At 36.6% G+C, this 19,717-nt stretch overlaps 1 protein-coding gene across 2 annotated transcripts in view; it reads left to right on the forward strand.

The window, feature by feature from the left end:
• The window catches only part of Tei (irregular chiasm C-roughest protein teiresias), a 506,172-nt gene that overhangs the window by 356,787 nt on the left and 129,668 nt on the right, over positions 1 to 19,717 (forward strand). For both annotated transcript variants that reach the window (XM_076766980.1, XM_076766981.1), the window contains exon 7: positions 1,430 to 1,552. In XM_076766980.1, the coding sequence (XP_076623095.1) occupies positions 1,430 to 1,552 (123 nt within the window). The remainder of the gene's footprint in view (positions 1 to 1,429; positions 1,553 to 19,717) is intronic.

Raw genomic sequence — 19,717 nt, forward strand, 5'->3', positions numbered from 1 at the left:
TAATTTGAAATTTTTTTTTCGCCGAAAAATTTAAGCACCTACCCTCTGTCGATTTTTCTTAAAAATTCGTTTTTGATTTTTAATAATTTCGTTTGACATCCTAGAGAAAAATTGTGTAATACTTTTTTGTAGGTACCCAGGAGCTCTACTTTAGAAAAAAGTTTCATTGAAATATATTCACTATTCTAGAAATTATGGCTGTTTGAAAATTGGACCATTTTTATGGGGTTTTTCTCATTTTGCGGGATCAAGAAACAACTTTTCGAACATTTTTACAATTGCTACATATTCTACACTAAAATACGCGTCGTTTGCCTTTTTGAACATTAAAATCGTCCAATCCGGTCAGGAGTTATGATGTTTTAAAGATTTGCATGAAATTTAAGTGAAACATATCAGTGTATGGTCAGACATTACATTTTCGGTGAGAAATTTTTTTCTGGAAAGTGTGTAGGATTTCGGGGGTATGTCTATTCACCAAACATGATTATAATTGGCCCCCTCAACTGAAAATAATTTTTCCAGAATGATTTGAAGCTTTTCAATTTCGCCGAAAAAAAGCAGCTACCACCTGTCGATTTTTCTTAAAAATTCGTTTTTAATTTTTAATAATTTTGTTTGACGCTCTATAGAAAAATTGTCTAATACTTTTTTGTAGGTACACATGAGCTCTACTTCAGAAAAAAGTTCCATTGAAATATATTCACTATTCTAGAAATTATGGCTGTTTGAAAATTGGACCATTTGTATGGGGTTTTTCTAACATTACGGGGTCAAGGAACAACTTTTCCAACATTTTTATAATTGGTACATATTCCCCACCAAAATACGCGTAGTTTGCTTTTTTAAACATTAAAATCGTCCAATCCGTTCAGGAGTTATGATGTTTTAAAGTTCGAGCAAACATTTCTGGCCAGAAATTATATTTTCGGCGTGGAATTTTTTTCTCGAAAGTGACGTAGGATTTCGGGGGTATATCTGTTGACCAAAAATTATTGTAATTGACCCCCGCAATCGAAAATAATTTTTCCAGGATGATTTGAAATTTTTTAATTCAATTTGTTAATAACTTTTTAACAAAGTCTCAATCAAGAAATTGATATCCTTAATTTTTGTCTTATTTTGGCCTCTAGAGTCTCGCATTAAAATTTTTCCGAGGGGTGGCCGAATACCCTGTATATCAAACTCGATCGAAAACCAAACGATTAACTTGGTATGTAATTGTAATTTCGTTGTTTCATGTTGAACTTCGTTTAATAATTAAAATTGGCTTTTAATATTTAGTTAGGATGTAAAATATTTCTTATTCTCGTTCGAGAAAAAAAAATAAAACGCGCGATTACATTCTTATCTTTCGTCGACTCGATGGAATCGACACAGTTATCGATACCCGGTGGCGCTGACAGTAATAGCTTAATCCCTGTTTCAGATACTCCGTCGTTCGCGATAACGCGTTTACCCGGTTTTGGAATTCCGGTCGTCGAGGGGATGTCCGTCAGCCTGAAATGCGAGGTGGACAGCAATCCGGCCAGCACGCCGATCTGGCAGCGGGGTAAGTGACAACAATGACGGCGAATTCGATGTTTCGTTGCCTGCACGGCTTGACGGTGAAAATATTCCGCGATATCGTTCGGTTGCAACGTAACGAAAACGTGACCTAATTCGAAGCAAATGAACCGTGAAATATCTAAAATGCGTTCGTGATTTTAAACGATTTCAAACGACCACGCGATATGGGGCCGTCGAATCCACCTTGAAATCAAATACGGTTCCGTAAGCTAAAAGTTACATATTTTTAATATAAACAAGGACATGGTGAAACGAGTTTAATCGTCCCAAATATCACGCGACAATGTTATTTTATCAACTGAATAAGAAAATGTATTTTATGCAATACGTTGTAGGGCGATCGCTTCGATACATTTTACCCTTCTAACAAAAGAAGCACCATTACATTCAACACACATTCGCCAATATAATAGAGGAACATTTATTCCATGTGCATAGAAATCCTCATCCCGAAGATCGACAAAATCTTTGGACGGAGTTTTCGATGCTCTTCTGATGTTAAAAACGTTTTTTTCTTTTTTTTTAGAAAGTCCAGGAATTTATAGATCGAAGGAACATGGCGCATAATTTTTCTAAAGTCATTCTTACTACGACAAAACTATTTTAGCTGAATCTTCGAACTATCATTTCTACTTCCCATAACTTAAAATCAGCTTTATTGAAAGGGGTATTTTAATTGTAAGATTTCTTGACATTTTCACAGTGCTGACTGCAAACAATATTTCACAATACTATCAAAAAGTATAACGAAGGAAATTAAGCAAGAGAGGTACACTCACGATGGTCGTTTTTAATATTTTTTTCCTCCCGGTTATCTTTTAGCCCCTCTTAATATTAATTTCCGCCCTATTAGTCTCATTCTTCCTCCCAGCTTCCTAGTCATCAGTAAACAAAGCGATAAATCGTATAATCATATTACCCAATACTGGAGCTGATAGAGGACTAACGCGAGCGTACTGGTGCCGGAACAATAAATAATCTGTCCCCCCTTCACTCGTCGACGATAAGTACACGCGGCAGACATTATCTTTCGTGGCTCGTCTTTCTCCCCTCTAATCCCGTGTTGTGAATGCTTCGTCAAGATTAAAATTCTGCGCCACGGTTCGCTTCTTTCTTTCCACCTCCCCATTTTTTTCAATTTTTTATTTTTTCCCCTATCTTTTCAACGGAATCAATGGGAACCCCGCGGAGATTTCGCTTTCCAAGCGTTTTGCCGACTTATTCTCGATAATTGGAAATCTCCTTGTACCAACGCAAACGTCGTTGGTTCGCTCGAATTCGTTCGTCGCATTTTTCCCTCCCTACCCCCCGACCGGCAATCGATATCTTCAATGCCGAAGCGGTCGGTACAGCGACGCGCCACCATTCCGGAGGAAACGAACTTCCCGATTAAAAGGGAGAAGTAGAGAGTCGAAGAAGAAACTTTCACGGCGATACATTATATTCGTGTTTCGACGAATTCGGCCAGCTAACCGCTTAACGTTCACTTTCCGCCCAGGCTTCCATCAACAACGAGGAACGTTATGTTGAACCGAGGGTTCGCCAAGAATTTTAGAAACATTCGTCCAAAACTAGTCTCGATTTTCCGGAGCCACTTGTCTTTAATCTTGGATCAGCTGACGTGTTTTTATTTTAATACATTTTCTTTTAGTAGAAGTTGTTTAGTTTTTCTTTAATTTCGTCAAGTTCAGATAAAAGATCTAACAATCTATTCATATTTATCGTTTTTAATTACTGGACCAATTACTATGAATTTCTCGATACGTTAAATATGTTTTCTATACAGGATGTTGTGCCATCCCTGGGAAAAAATTTTAGTGGGAGATTCTATAGGCTAAAATAAGACGAAAATCAAGAATATGAATTTCTTGACTGAGATTTCATTAAAAAGTTATTAAAAAATTTCAAATCATTCTGCAAAAATTATTTTTGATTTCAGGGCTCAATTATAATTAGTTTTGGTAAATAGACATACCCTCGAAATTCTAACCATTTTCGAGAAAAAAATTTATAACTGGAAATATCATGTCTGACCATAACTGTCTGTTACCCTGAAAATTGAAAAGTTTCAAATCATTCTGGAAAAATTATGTTCGGTTACAAGGGTCGATTACAATCATGTTTGGTGTATAGGTATACCCCCAAAATCCTAACCATTTTCGAGAAAAAAATTCATTACTGAAAATATAATGTCTGAATGAACTTTAAACGGTAATAACTTTTTAACGAAGCCTCCATCAACAAATTAGTATTCTTGATTTTGAATGTTCTTTCAAACAATGAAAGGGACACGAAAAACATTGAAAACATGTCGTCAAATATACAATCCTCCAACCAAAGTTTAAATTTTATTTCTCGTCGCGGGGAACGCGAAGGAGAAAATTCACGTCTTCGTAAGTAAATTCTAAACATCGACTATTTTTTTCGTTTCGAAACGCGAGGGAAGATTCTTAAGTGAATAATTTGATTGGCGATCAGCGTCAAAGTAAATCGATCCCGTAAATACCGCGCGTCGATTTAATGAAACCGTAAATGGAAAAGTTTGAGGGCCGCCGTTACGTTCCTTGAAATTCTATTTCAATTCGCCAGCAGAGAACGGGAACAAAGAATTATTGCCGGCCGACTGGATTCATTAGCAGTCTCTTGTTCTTTGTCAAGCTCGCCGCCGGCAGACTGTCCTACGGCTTGATAAATATTTAAAGCCTTCCTATAATTCCCCCTTTACTCGTTCCGGACACTCCTCTTCCTCTCTGCGCGCCTTTGAGCTTCTTGGGGGATCCTTGAATTCCAATGCACTTCCCGGTATAACAGCGTTTCGTCGCGTCGTGATAAGATGTTAACGGAAGCCAAAATATTACAGCTTAACCGTGCCAAGATTTAGGATACTCGTTATAATTTTGAAGAAAAACGTTGAAAGTTGAAAAACGTTCTCGCGAAAGGAGCAATTTTCTATCTTTCGTGCGAGAAGATCCCTGAGTGCAAGTCTGAATGGTTCACGAGGTCCTCGACAGAACGTAAAATACAGTAATGTCCGTTTATATGACCACGAATCTGTCCGCTTGTATGTCCACGAGTTATCCCCACTCCTTGCTCGAGTCGAATCTCGTACGACAATGTGAACTATAACTGGCATTTAAACAAACTATATATTTATTTATTTAATATTTCAATACAGTAGATATTTATCCACTTTTAGTGTGAAAATTGAATAAAACATTTTGGCGTTGTATTATTGTCTCATCGATTAGTAATACATTTTCTGAAATTATAGTAACGATCAGAATACTTAAAAGGTTTGCGTGCAATAATTGGTACAAATGAGAATATACTGTATCGAATAACGTTTCGTTTATTTATTTGGCGATTGCATTGCCCGAATTAAATCTATTCGGGTAAATAAGATAAGAAATACGAAGTTATCGCAAAGGGTGCCTTTATAGTTGGACAAAACATCGGCTAAAGCAAAACGTTTCCGTATTGCTCTAGAAGCTACAAAGATGTCTGCATTAATTCCACGTTGAAAGTCTATTCCTTAGAGAAGTTCAAGATTTCTACTTCACTCGTTCTTGGCAACAGACGCGAGATAAATTCAACAGTTTCCAACGAGCAGGATAGAAATTCATTTTGATTGTTTTTTGGACCGTTGAAAGAGAAGATTTGGATCATGGAAGATGTAGTAATCTTAATATTGTTTTAATACTATTAGAAGAATTATTTGCTCGTTCCTTCGTGAATGGATAATTAAACAATATATCCAAGTTTTTTCCCATGTTGGTACAAAGAACAGAGATGAATTCTGTTGACAGAGTCCTTGAAATATATGCGATGAATAGAGTCTAGATTATTTAATATAATAAATTACAAACAATATCAGCGACGAAACAAGTCGAGACATCTTTTGAATTAAGTTATTAAGAGAAAAGAAGAGCTTACTTGTAACATAATGGTTGAGAAAACAGTGGTACTGATTATAGTGAAACAGAAATTATGATGACAATAGCATATAATGTTGTGGTACGAAGATCTTTAAAAAGAAATGTATAATAATATATCTTATTTTGTTAAATACCTTCCTCTCTCATAAAGAAAAGTAAAGTACTACCTTTTCCTTACATAAAGAAAATAAAACTGCTACTGCAAGAGGAAGAGAAAAAGGGTCAAATAGTAAAAAAGCATTTTATGTAACACCAAAGGAAGAATCAAGAAAAATAAAAATAAAGGGGAAATGTAGTTGTGATGAATAAATTGTGTTCTTCATTTGCAACATTTATCTTTTCTCTTAATGTCAGGAAAAAAGAAAATTTGAATACTTTTCGTATTTTTTCTATAAACAGCGTTTTCTCTAGTGTCCGCTGTACAAAATATATTGACGCGACTGTCATTATCTCTCCCTTAACAGCTGTCATTATTAGGAACGTCTGACTTTGAAGGTATTAATATTTCTGCTCTCTAGTACGGTTGAATTCATTGGCAGAACCCTCTAAAATTCTGCTTTGAATACGGTTGAAAGCAATTGAGCTTTTATTAACTAATGCAAACGGTTCAAATGATCGATTCGATTTATCATTCAGTCTTCGATTCGGCTGAAAATTAAAAAGAGTCGATTTAAACATTTGTAAACGGACGACAGTATTTTGTGTCAATTTTGTAAATAACGAATAAATAAGAATTAAGAAGAAAAAATATACTTAAATATGTGATAGATTTGTCTTTTTATTTTTTAAATTTGTTCATACACGCAATGTTAATTTCTCTTACGTATAAATAATGTATTTGATATTACTTTGTTTTGCTTATTCATTTAGTAATTAAAGTTGGGCAACTTTATAACGAATGTAAATTTTCCTAATACTTTTTCCACGTCAATATTGGATTCAATTTCGTTTACAATTCATCGCGCGTAAAACAATAATTAATTTATCGTTAAACTGGAAGATGTGCTTTAACCGATCACGGATCAGAAAATTCGAAAACACAATTTCAATCAAATAAACAACAATTACCATGAACCATGTGTCCAAATATTAAATTGTGCAGGTGTAATGTATTCGAAATAATGTTTTCCACGTTTCTGAATTTTCTCGTAATATCCATCGTCGTACCGGAAAGGAAACTTCGGTTTACTTTATCGCAGAATTCCGTGATTTAATCAATGGTTTAAATTGCAAATACCAAGAACCAACTCTCCCCCGTTTTTAAGACTCCGAGTCTATCGATTTATGGAAACAAATTTTGTTCGATTCTTTCGAACTATCCAACATGGCGCAACCCCTTGACCCAGATTCAAATTCAGCGTCGCGTATGTCACAACCCTCCCGGAGCCGGTTTCCACGTAATGCACGTACATATACGTCCAGGTACACGTATATAGCTCCGCGTAATGGCCGCGCCGCGAGCCGTTACGCGTCCTACCATGGGAATTAACGTTTGTTTTAATGGACGTACTTTTCGCCTACGAGTCTCCGTGCAACGTTGTTCCAGGAGAGGACACGCCGGTAGATTCATTCTCTCCAGAGTGTGATGCACGAGGCGTACGCATCGTGTTAGCCTTGATTCGCTCTACGCTCGCCATCGGCGATAACGACTCGTCCGGTTCGGCATGCATGATTTGCAACTTGATTGCTCGATTCGGGAGCACCGGTTGACGATAGCAAACGAGCCGCTCGATACGAACGCCGCTGACGGTTTTTCGATTTCCTTCTGGGGATTTTATTGCGCGCTATCGGGAGATGCTGGAAACATGCTGGCAAATAGGATTCTTTGGATACCACTGTTATTGTTTCATACGTCAAGTAGAAGCAAACTCAAGCCCTTATTTCTCCTTTTATAATGACGATACTTACTACGTAATAATCGAAAACGCATTCCCAAAGCGTTAAGTTTTGTTCCATTTCTTTAAAAATTGGTACTGAGAACACCACGCTGACGAATAGGATTCTTTGGATACCACTAGTATTGTTTCTTTCGTCAAGTCGAGGCAAACTCGAGCCTTTATTTATCCTTTTATAATGACGATTCTTAAAACAGTAGCCAGTAGTAATCGTTATACGTTGTAAGAAATATCAGAAGTGGTCATCAGTGGTCAGTAGAGGCCAGCAGAGACAAACAGTAGCCAGTAGTAATCGTTATACGTTGCCAGATATATCAGGAGTGGTCATCAGTGGTCAGCAGAGGCCAGCAGAGCCAGTAGTAATCGTTATATGTTGTCAGAAATATCAGGAGTGGTCAACAGTGGTCAGTAGAGGCCAGCAGAGACAAACAGTAGCCAGTAGTAATCGTTATACGTTGCCAGATATATCAGAAGTGGTCAGCAGTGATCAGTAGAGGCCTGCAGGGGTCCTTTTGCACACAAGTCGCTGATTATCTGACATTAGCTATTACTAGACTGCGGATATTTATGTCAATAAATTATATCAAAATATGTAAGTGACATATGTCAAATATGTGTCAATAATATGCTAAAATATACAGGAATATGCAAAATATATTCAAAATATGTTCAAATAATTTTATTACTTAAACATAATAATAATAAATTATAATTTAAATTACAATATGTTACCAGTATTTTTTCAATATTGTCAAGAGTTAGTCGATGACTTTCATCGCTTACAGTCAATTTATAAGCTGAGAACGAATGCTCAACATTACAAGATGTAATTGGGGCATATTTAGATTTGCTGAAGTAGCATGCTTTAATTGTTTTAGATTCTTTAACAATCTGACCACAGAAAATTCGTTTCCGTAGAACCTATCTGCCAAAAATATTTCAGAATTACTGATTAATACTATTCGTGGGATCTATGAACTGTTATCGTTAATGACTCACTTCAAACACGAAATATATAAATAGCTATGCTGTGAATTCTGCCATGACTATCGTATACAAACGTTGAATTAGTAGACTGAAATAGATGTTCATTAAGCATTAATTTTATGCAAAGAAATGCAATAAACATACATGACATATGCAGTATGTTTCAACATATATTCTTATAAAAAATATATTTTTAAGTACCTCTAGCGATGAGACAAACTTCTATTTAGGTTTCACTCTTTCATCTATTCCCTAGAAATATATGCATTCGCATAAACATCCGCAGTCTAGCTATTACAGTCAGTAATTCAACTAGAGATGGTAAACCAGTCCAATTGAAAATTAAAACCGTCCATGTTCGCTTTTGTTGCACACTCTATGTCCGACACTTTCCCTTTCCCACAAGGAAATCCGGAAAATGTAACGAACGATCGAGTGCACGCGGATTCCGTGGCCCCGAAAAAAGCCCTAAAAGTCCGCGAGACGTCTAAAAACCGGTCGATGTCCCACCCCCTACCATCAACAGGGAGAAGTTTTCCAACAATTTCCACAGCACTTCCCAGACGTTGGTCGGTGTCCGGCTCGAGTTCGATAGTTGAATTCTTCTCCCGGCCAGAGAAATTCGATGCCGTTTTCTTTCGTCCCCGAACTCTCGCGTAACAGTTACCAGACTTTTTCCCGCGTGGTCGGGGTGGAGGTCAAGCGGCTACACCTTTCGCCCGGGCACGATCCATGGAAAGGATTTACAGTCCTTGGTTGGAGGATCGGTAACGATGTTGCTTTTTGCTCGCCGTCGGTGGCGGATGAAAGCTCGCCGCGGTATTATTTCCTTTATTCGTCGTCGATCAGAGGCAACTCTTGGTACGCGGGGGATGGCCAGGCTTCTGACGGCGGGGTTCGCGAACCCGGTGAGACCACTTTCTTGATTAGACGGCGCGGTTTAAACGAGCCGAGGGCCATTACATCCGTTAAACGCATCGGCTGGCATGCTTTTTACGAAGGTGCGCGTTTTTCGAACTCGCCGACGTTCGCGGATCGACCCCTTCGTCCGCGTACCGCCCGCTAAAGTATCCGTTAAAGTTACGATAGCGCCGTGGTTCGATCTCGTTGCGAGGCTCTCGCGGTTAAAGTAATAGGAATAATCCACGGGGTGGCCTGGAAATATTCCCCGTTTCCACGAAAATCGATCGCCTGGCGACTGCAGCGTTCCATAAATGAATTAACACTCGCCCCTCCATCTGGTTTCACAACTTAATTCGAAGAAAAGAACTGGTGTCGATCATTGGTATTCGTGAATTATGATGGCCTCGTAAAAATATTTTGCACACATTTTTTTGTAGAGAATCGTGTATTTTAACACGTTGATTGCCAGACCAAACACCTCAAATTGTCCACGAAAGTGAAACTATTTTTAGACAATTGGAAACTAATATATCAACAATTTGCAGTTGTAACAATGCTATATCTGGAGTTATTAAAGGAATCAATCAGTTACCAAATCCACCAATTAAAAAAGGTGTAACTATAAACAAAATTATAATAAGAGCATGAGCTGTAACAATAGAATTATAAATTTGATCATTATTAATTCATATACCAGGTGAATTTAATCCTATAAGAATAATTATTCTACAGTCTCGTTAAAATTCGTTAAAATTCGAGAGTTCTATCTAGATTATTGTCTTTAACATCTAATTCTGAAGATTAATTTTTTTTTGCAGTGGAAACTCATGTCACGCATATGTAGATAACGTGACAATCAATATCTCAAAGAAGTGAAACTAATTTCGAAATAAATTAACCCTCACCATCCTCTCATTTTCACAATTTAATTCGTTGCAGAAGAGAAGATACCAAAGTGTTAATCACCAATATGCGTGCAATTTAAATACGATGCTGTCCAAAGTGGAAATATTTGACACATATTTTTTTTTATCGAGAATCGTGCATGTTGAAGAAGTGAAAATTGCCGCTGAATAAATTAACCCTCATCGTCCCCTCATTTTCACAATTTAATTCGTCGCACAAGAGAAAATACTGAAGAGTTAATTTCACCGATATTCGTGAAATTTAAATATGACGTCCTCGTGAAAATATTTGACACATATTTTTTTATCGAGAATCGTGCACGTTGAAAGAGTGAAAATTACCTGTAAGTTTGGGAAAAGCTATGTTGACAAATATCTTAGTAACTATTAAAAATGGAATAATTATGTAATTGATTAAATTATTTTTTGTTTGAAACAAGAAAATCGACTATATAAACAGTTTAAAAGATTTACACTTCGGTATGTTGCCTTGTCAGAGGATGACACTCGATTTTGATCAGCATTTGTATACTTGTATGGGTTAGTTCGGACCAAAGTTGTCAGGTTAACCTCAAAACATACAACATTGTTAAAGCGAATAAATAACGATGACTGTTTAAAACGGTTAAATAGAATCGTGCAAAGTATCCACTAGAAGGCATCGCAAATGGGAGCTTTGATCAACACTGAAACATGCTGTTTATACTTAACAAACGTGATAGGGCATTTAAAAGTATTATTTATCCCAATCTAGTTCTTAGTTGACGTTCAGCTGAATGTTGAATAAATAAACAGATATACAAAATTAATATAAATCCAAAAATTTGACCACTGTGTATAGAAGATTAAAGCTTTTAGTTACTTATACTTGTACTCCTGAAAATTTTTGAATATTATAAAACTGAACACAACACTGTTTACTTTCCATGGAAAATGGTGAAAGTTTCAGAATGTTCGAATCCGTTTAATAATGTAACTATTTTATCACGCGTTCGTTTTTCGTTCTCATCTTTCTTATGAATAACGAAGACGTTGTTTCCGGAATGCTAAGTATTTCAATCTCGAGCTTCCCGAAGCTGATAAAGTTAAAATTAAAGTCTGTATCTACAGACTTTATATCTGCAAAGTAAATTCAGTTCCAATGTATAGACTCAGTTATTCCTTGAGTTAATAAAGATCGAAGGGAGCTGTTTGTATAGAGTTTGTTCGGTTCAAAAAGGGAAATTTGATAAAAAGAACAGATTCATACTTCTTGATAAAACTTACTAGATTCACTAGCAATTTTTTCACTAAACCACGACTGCACTAAACGTAGTTCGTATCGAATAAGAATTTTTATAATAAATTTTAATGATTTCAACGCAATGTGTAACAGTGGCTCGAATAAGCGAATAACAATTGATAGTTATTGGAAAACCTTGTGAGCTGAGCACGAAGCGAACGAAGAGCCGAGAAAAATATAATGTTTTTGCTCCCGCGATACTGTCAAATATGTTCGCGACAAAGCGAGGAAGCTAACATCGCGACCGATGATCAAACCGGAAGGCGCGTTCTGCCCGATGAATTCTATTTCGCGAAGTGAAAGCAATGGAATTTATCGTGCTCCGAGTTAATCGTACGAGGCTCGTTAGCCTCGTTATTGAGTTACACGAAATGCTGAGAGCAGCTGCACCCGTCACTTTCCGCCGCGATCAGCTAGGTGAGAGTGATAAGAAATATGATGAACGACCTGTTATTACCGAACGATGAGCAGGATTATTGCTGGAAAGAATTCTAAACAGGGAATTCTTAAGCCTCCAACAAATTGCACGCGAAAGACAACGTCTCGGATTATTTTGCAAGACAGATCGTTTGGTTGTTTCGATCAAATAAAAGTATTGTTCAACACAGAACTGTTTCAAACAATGATCTACCAAACGAGAACTCTCAGGATTTTAACCACTTTCTTACATAATTTTTTAAATACTTTTTTGTTATTTTAGTGGCTAAACATGGGTTCGTTTCATTTATTTTAATTTTAATTTTATGATTAAATACTTTGGCTTCGAATGGTACCGAAGGGGGCCTGAAACTTCAAAAATTTTTACATAATAATTTTAACCGTGTAAAGAATTGAATAATACTTCATCTATTAATCGAAACTTTGCCCAATTTTCGATTTTTCATTTAGATAATTTTTCTAATCAGTGAATGCTTATCCCTAACTCGAGAAACGTTAATATATTAAGTAAACGAGTATATTAAGGCTACGTTCTTTATTGATTTTGTAAATATAGCACGAACCACGTAGTGTAAACTTGAATATTATCATTTGAGATATCTACTGTAACTAAGTGTAATTAAGTGTAAACTTGAATTTATCAGTTCAGATATCTACGACGAAACGAAATATTTGGATTCTAGAATTTGTAACGTTGAACAAGCAAACAAAAATGAAAAAAGAAATCTTCCTCTCGATTTATTCGCAACTATTGATATTCACGAATCGAATCGAATACATCGCGATCCTGTTTGCAGGGAGTTGAGATCCCCAATCGCCCCGAACGAGCCCTCCGTAAGGGCTCGGTTCGGAAAATGGAGGTTTTACTATACTTCCGGGTCAGACCACCGATGAACGGCGGATGATAACTCCGGCGAATTTATCCGAGGAGGGGGTAATTCCTTCTTCGTCGCATTACGAGGGACGAGATTGTCCAGGAAATTGGCCGGCAAATCTCGCTGGCGGCAGAAAAATCGACGATTCCGGTTAATGACGGAACGGCAACGTTCGATAAATCGTGTCTCGTCGTTCCCGAGTACACACGCCACGGGTTATCCCATTAAATATTAAATTATTTCTACCACACTGTTCTGGACATTCTGGATATCGGGGCTGCACGTTTCGACAAAGAGACAAGCAAAGCGTAATCCTTATTCATAGACTCGATCGAGTAATTTCGAATAAAATTCTTCGTAGCGTTCCGCGAAATCCATTGCAATTAAAATATTTTAATATCCTTTGGAGCACGTACCCGCTCCGGGCGATGGCTCCTTCCAACCACATCCTTCCCCTGTCTCTACTCCAACCCCCACCTCCCCCTGGCTCGTCTTGCCTCGCTTTTGGCTCTACGTTTCCAACCCCTGTGGCCCGTCCCACCCCCGCGACTCAACGTTCCCGCCATCCGAATTTCTTTTCGGAACGGGTGCGCTCTTATTAAACGTACCAATCCGGATGCCTCGAGGTATCGAGAGAGCACGTTCGCTTTCCTTCAAAGCGCCCTTTATCACCCCGAGAAAGAGAGCTCCGTAGATATTTTGACCATTCGTCTTCGAGCGATATATATCACGGTAACTGCAGTTTTTTTCCAACGTCGAGAGCGTGTAATATTGCGCGATTCCAAGTACCCTTTTTGATAGTTTCACGGAACCGAGCTTTTTTTCCAGACGTATAAATCTCGGGAACGGGAGGGGGGGACTTGAGGAAACTGGAAATAATTGCGAATGCGCGGCACGTGACGACGAAAGAAGTTTCGCGCGAGTATTGCAACGTCACTCGATCGAGGGATGCAATTCTTTTCGCGATTATGAAATATCTGTTTGCACGACGTATCTTCTGATACCTGACGCGTGAGTTAATGAAATTCGCAAGAGTTCGCTCCAGGAAGGATCCTTCCCAAAAGATCTAGCTAGAAAAAAAGTAAACAAAGCAGAGAATAAAAATAGTAGTGAAAATAACAGTGAGAACGAATTATTGATAAATGAAAAATAGGTGAAATGAATAAAAGGGTTGTTTTAGGGGTTGGATGAATCTTCGTGTTACGCCTAGACGTGGTAAAATAATATTTGAAAAATTAACAAATTTTAGTTTTATTTAAATTGATATAAAATTCAAACTTTGTATGTTTGTGATTTTTTTGTAATTCTTATCGCGTTCGTAGGTGCAAAGGTATCGAAGGTAGTTCATTTTACTACTATTGATACACTGTTGATACACTATAATGGTGATTCACTATAAATGAAGTTGTTGTTGAAAGTGGTATAAGTCCATTTTTTTACACATTGAGAAATTTAAGGATTTGTGTTTCAATAAATAGTTACTTGAATGGATCGTTTTGTTGGCATTATTGTATACTGTTTATATTGCATCTCACTATTAAAAAAAAATTACTTTGCAACACAGTCTAACAAACAAATTTAGTAAAAATAATTGGAAACGAGTTTCTTTTCATTTATAGTGAACGATCATTACAGTGTACGAATACAAGTAAGAGTAACTGTATACTACAACACTCAACGTTTCTGCTTTAACATAATTTAAAGCCATCAGATATCTGTGAAGTTATGCTCCTTTATCAATTTCAAGTAACCGCAAGGTATATTATGAACGAAGTCACGAGCATATTACAGCAAGAAATAATTGTTGCTCTCTCCTAGATTTCAAGATATAATTATTAGAAACCTGAGTTATATTACTGAATCACTCGGCTGTCAAGTTGGAACTGAGTACATAAAATACATAAAACAGAAACGGCGTTATAATAAGCAGTTGTTAACAAAATAATTGTAATTAAAATCATTTACAGGGTCATTTACAATGAATTAAAATAAATAGGAAGACGGTGACTTTATAACTACGTAACTTTTAGTATGCCCTGCTCGATACTGGTTATTTTTCTTTTAATTTACTTCCAATATTATAATCACATTACGGTCGTGAAAATAACTATTTTCACATAAAGGTTTATCAAGCCAGTGCGAGAGAGTCCCACGCGCGTTGTCATTCATCGACGATACGATCAATATGTAATGATCGCTATAAAGTGCACACCAGCCACGGCGAGGATATTTTAAATGAAAGGTGGGATAAATTTATCACAGCCTCGTCGAACGATTTATCACGACGATGCATTCGAGCTGCACATTCCTCAAAAACTCTATTAGCATTACGAACAATCGCCGCTGTGTTGCCTCCCAGTTTAAACTCGCGTATGATAAATACATGCTCGAATTTGAGTTTAATTCCCCATTTTTTGTCAGAACGATTCGCAAAACGTATAATTTTTGGTCAACTTCGCGTTTCAAATTAACGTTTTTGACTATTAAATCCAGATTTCACGCGTTCGTAAAATCTGGTGATTTTATATATATTTATAGAAAGAGATATTTGCACAATTTTTATTCTTCTGCGCTAAACATTTTTTTCTCCTTAGATTACGAAACTACTTCGGAAAATTCCACTGTAGAAACATATTCTACTCGTTTCGAGTACGAAAGAAGATCGCATAGTCGTATATTTGGAAACGTTTGCTTCTTGGAGTGTAACTTCTTTTTACCCACGTTGAAATTTTGCAAAATAACTTGGCACGGTTGCAATTGGAAGCCCGGCGAGCAAGATATTGCTTTAACTTTGTTCTTAACACACAGGATTCTATATATTCTTAAGTTACAGTTACTGAAATTTTTCACTAAAAATAAATCCATAATAGAAGACCTATTTAAAATTAAATTTCATATTTAATTTTACATTTTTTACAATAATAATTCAACTCTAGAAATAAATCATATAAATTAAAGTATAAATCAAATTTTATACAAGGCTTTGGACCTTCTCTATACCAAACTATTAAAATGAAGCAATTTCTTTCAATTTCGTTCCTTTTAATTTTAGTTCAAATTTCCTCTCGATATTGCTTTTACTTAAAAAGTTACACAAAAATATCTTGATCCAGCGAAGCAAAACTTTGGGTTTAACTTTGGACTTGACAGGATTCTACAACCCAATGTATTATGTATTCTAAAGTTATAAGGCGTTTAAATCTTCTCGATATCAAGCTATTAAAAAGAAACAATCGTTTCTTTCAACTTTGATTAAAATTTCGTCTTGATGTTGGCTAAAAAAATTCCACAAAATTTCTCAATCTATCCAAGGGTAAAATCACTCGTTGGCTCTTCTATATTTTAAAAAATTTAGTCAGTAAATTTAGTCGAAATTCGTGAAGAATAACAAGGATCGTGATCGAAAAGAGAGGAGGAAGGCGGCGTTAACAGTCTTCGCGGGTAGGTATATCAAGGGTGAAAGAGTCCATCGAGCGCTGTCATTCATCGACGATACGATCAATGTGTAATGATCGCTATAAAGTGCGCGTCGGCCAGAGCGAGAATATTTTAAATGAAAGGAGGGATAAATTTATCACGGCCCCGTCGAACGATTTATCACGACGATACATTCGAGCTACGGACGTTCCGGAGAACGTACGAGGGCGTCAGCTGCGGGAAACCGCTCTAGGGGAAGTAGATCCCCATCCGATCATTGTTCATACGGAGCCAGCATATAATGCGACGGCACACGGAGTCAAATATATATATATTATATGCAGAGACCGATTCGATTTCAGTTTTTCCCGCGACTCGACAATGAATTTCGTCCTCCTAAGTGACTCAAGTGTCTGTGTTCTGCCAAAAGAAAAAAGCGATCGGATGAATTCTGAACGTGTCTCTTACGGGGACTTTACGTTCCAGTGCAAATATTTAATTTCGTAAAAAACGATAGTCGATCTATTAAAATCTTTTACGTGCAACGTGACGATTATTATTTTCCAAACGTGGATGTTTTGGTAATGACAGTTATCTATGGGAAGAGTTTCGAAGGGGAACTTTGAAAACGCGAGGGATGTTTTCGCGAAAGTTATAGAAGTGAATTTTATTACGAATCCAAAGAAGTTCGATAAAGAAATCAAATGCTTTGGACATGCCGTTTTAAAAGGAGAAACAAAGACAAATCGTGCAAAGATTTCTGCTGTTACGAAATGGCTTCTCCTTAAGAACAAGAGCCAATTAAGAAGTTTTCTGAGACAGTGCTCGTAATATAAAAGATTTGTAAGAAACTTTTCTTCGATAGCAAAAGACTTTATACCGATTAACCGAGGGAAACCAATTGTTCCCTCGAACTGAATGTCAAAAAGCTTTCGATGTTTGCAAGAAGAAGCTGGCATCTTTCCTGGCTTTCGTTCTTCGATAAAAACATTTCTTGAAAATATCTCGAGAATAATTGTTTCGCTACGATATCCTAATAATTTTTTATATAGAATGGTCAGAGGAATCTAACAAAAATCTAAGGGCCTACGAATGTAGTGCACTTTTGAGCTATTTATCTTCCTCCTTTGGGATTTTTTTGTAAACAAATTAATAAGGGAGCTGTGACCTGAAACAACTGCGTGGACCACCCTGTATTTCAACGAAATATATATTATTTTTTTTCAATAATATATCGTTGATTTTTTTAACTCAAGAAATCATACCAAAATAAGATCTTCCTCAATAACGTACATGATTTGAAATAAATCGTCCAAAATATAAAATAAAATTTCAAAAGTTCTAATCTCATACCATCATGCTTGTCGAGGAACTATACTAAATACTATATAATATTTTGCAAAATTCTTCCAGTTGTAAATCAAGCTTGACAGAGAAATATACTAAATAGGATATAATATTTTGTAAAATTCTCCACGTTGCAAGTCAAGCTCGAAAGTGAAATATACTAAATACTATAGAGGGTGTTCGGTTACCCCTGGGAAAAATTTTAAATTCAAAATAAGACGATAATCAAGAATATCAATTTCATAACTAAGGCATCGTTAAAAAGTTATTAAAAAATTTAATCAAAAAGTTTCAAATCATTCTGAAAAAATTATTTTTCGTTGCAGGAGTCGATTACAATCATTTTTGGTCATTACATATACTCCTGAAATCCTACGCATTTTTGAGAAAAAAATTCATTACTGAAAATTTCATGTCTGACCAAGCGTTGATATGTTTCACTGAAATTTCATGTGTATCTTTAAAACATCGTAACTTCTGAACGGATTGGAGGATTTTAATGTTTCAAACGGCAAACAACGCGTATTTTAGTGGAGAATATGTAGAAATTCTAACAATATTTAAAATGTTGTTTCTTAACACCGTAAAGTGAGAAAAACCCCATAAAAATGGTTCAATTTTCAAACAACCATAACTCCTACAATAGTGAACGTATCTCATTGAAATTTAGCAGAGAAGTAGAACGCATGGAAACCTACAGAAAAGTATGAAACAACTTTTCTGTACAGCGCTAACCAAATTTATTAAAAATGAAAAACAAATTTTTAAGAAAAATCGTCAAGAGGATAGGTAGGTGCCTAAAGTCGACGAAATTGAAAAATTTCAAATCATTCTGGAAAAATTATGTTCCATTGCAGAGGTCAATTACAATCATTTTTGGTCAATAGACATACCCCCGAAATCCTACCCACTTTCGAGAAAAAAATTCAGTACGAGCGGAACTGTAAACATTAATAACTTTTTAACGAAGCCTCCATCAACAAATTGGTATTCTTGATTTTCGTCCTATTTTGCCCTCTAGAATCTCTCATTAAAATTTTTCCCAAGCCAAACACCCTGTATAGTTGGCAATCAAGAATGTCGAAATATAATAATTGATAATCGTTTTCTCCAGTAATTAGAATGGAAATTATTTAAATAATCTCGTCGGCTGGCGAAATTCTCGAGCTCGACCGCTAATCCGGACCACAGATTTCGCTGGTAAGCATGGAATTACTGTATTTCGAGCGGCTTGCACTCAGCCTCGTCGAGCCTCGTCGCGTGTCTTCCAGCATCCATTCCCCTCGATTCTGTTCGTGGTGGGTTCGTTTGTTTCTCGGCCAAATTGCCGGAATCCTGCACGACCTTAGCGGAAACGTCGCGCGTTTCGGGCCAAGTCACGGGCCACTGCTATTTCATACAAAATAGCCCGACATCTTGCTGGCCTCCGCGGCTATAGATACCGTTAACACAATCGGGCGTGTTTTGGCAGAGGGTTTAGTCTCTGATAGAACGGCGGACCACCCCCTCGACGGCCAACGCCACCCCTCGACGACCGTTACACCCGGGTACACATAAAAGTTTGGCCACAAAACTCCCCCGACAAGTTCGACTTCGTCTTCCACGTCCGCCGGCTTTCTTCTTCGGCCCTTGTTAAGGGGTTACGCCCACCTTGACGACCATAAAACAAAGGGTATATTTACGAATTTTTTTTACAACGATACGACCCGACGAAATGAATTTTTTTTACTGGTAATAAAATTTATAATAAATGGAAACTGTGAATTGGAAGGCAAACGAGAAGTTGGGAAATTTGAGGTTTTAATTATTATTATATCGAGTATAATATTACAGAAACTAGCTACCAAACATGTTTTCATTATTATCTTTTGTATTAAGATTCACATTATTCATAGAGTACATAGTTAAGTTTTGAATTTGTAATATTCTCCATATTTTTATATTATATATCGTGAGTATCGGGGTGATCGTGAGATGTGAAGAAGAGCAGTGAAAAATTAATAAACAACTTATTTTCGTTCTGAAGATGTCTCCAACTTGAGAGTCGAAACGTTTAAATCGAATTTAAATTTAAAATGTAATTTTCTCAATTCGTTTGCAATAAGACTTAATCTAATATTTCGTAAATCTGTCTTCGGTTTTTATTTATTTATTTACAGAAAAC

This window comes from Colletes latitarsis, chromosome 6 (assembly GCF_051014445.1).
Source record: "Colletes latitarsis isolate SP2378_abdomen chromosome 6, iyColLati1, whole genome shotgun sequence".
Classification (NCBI taxonomy): domain Eukaryota; kingdom Metazoa; phylum Arthropoda; class Insecta; order Hymenoptera; family Colletidae; genus Colletes; species Colletes latitarsis.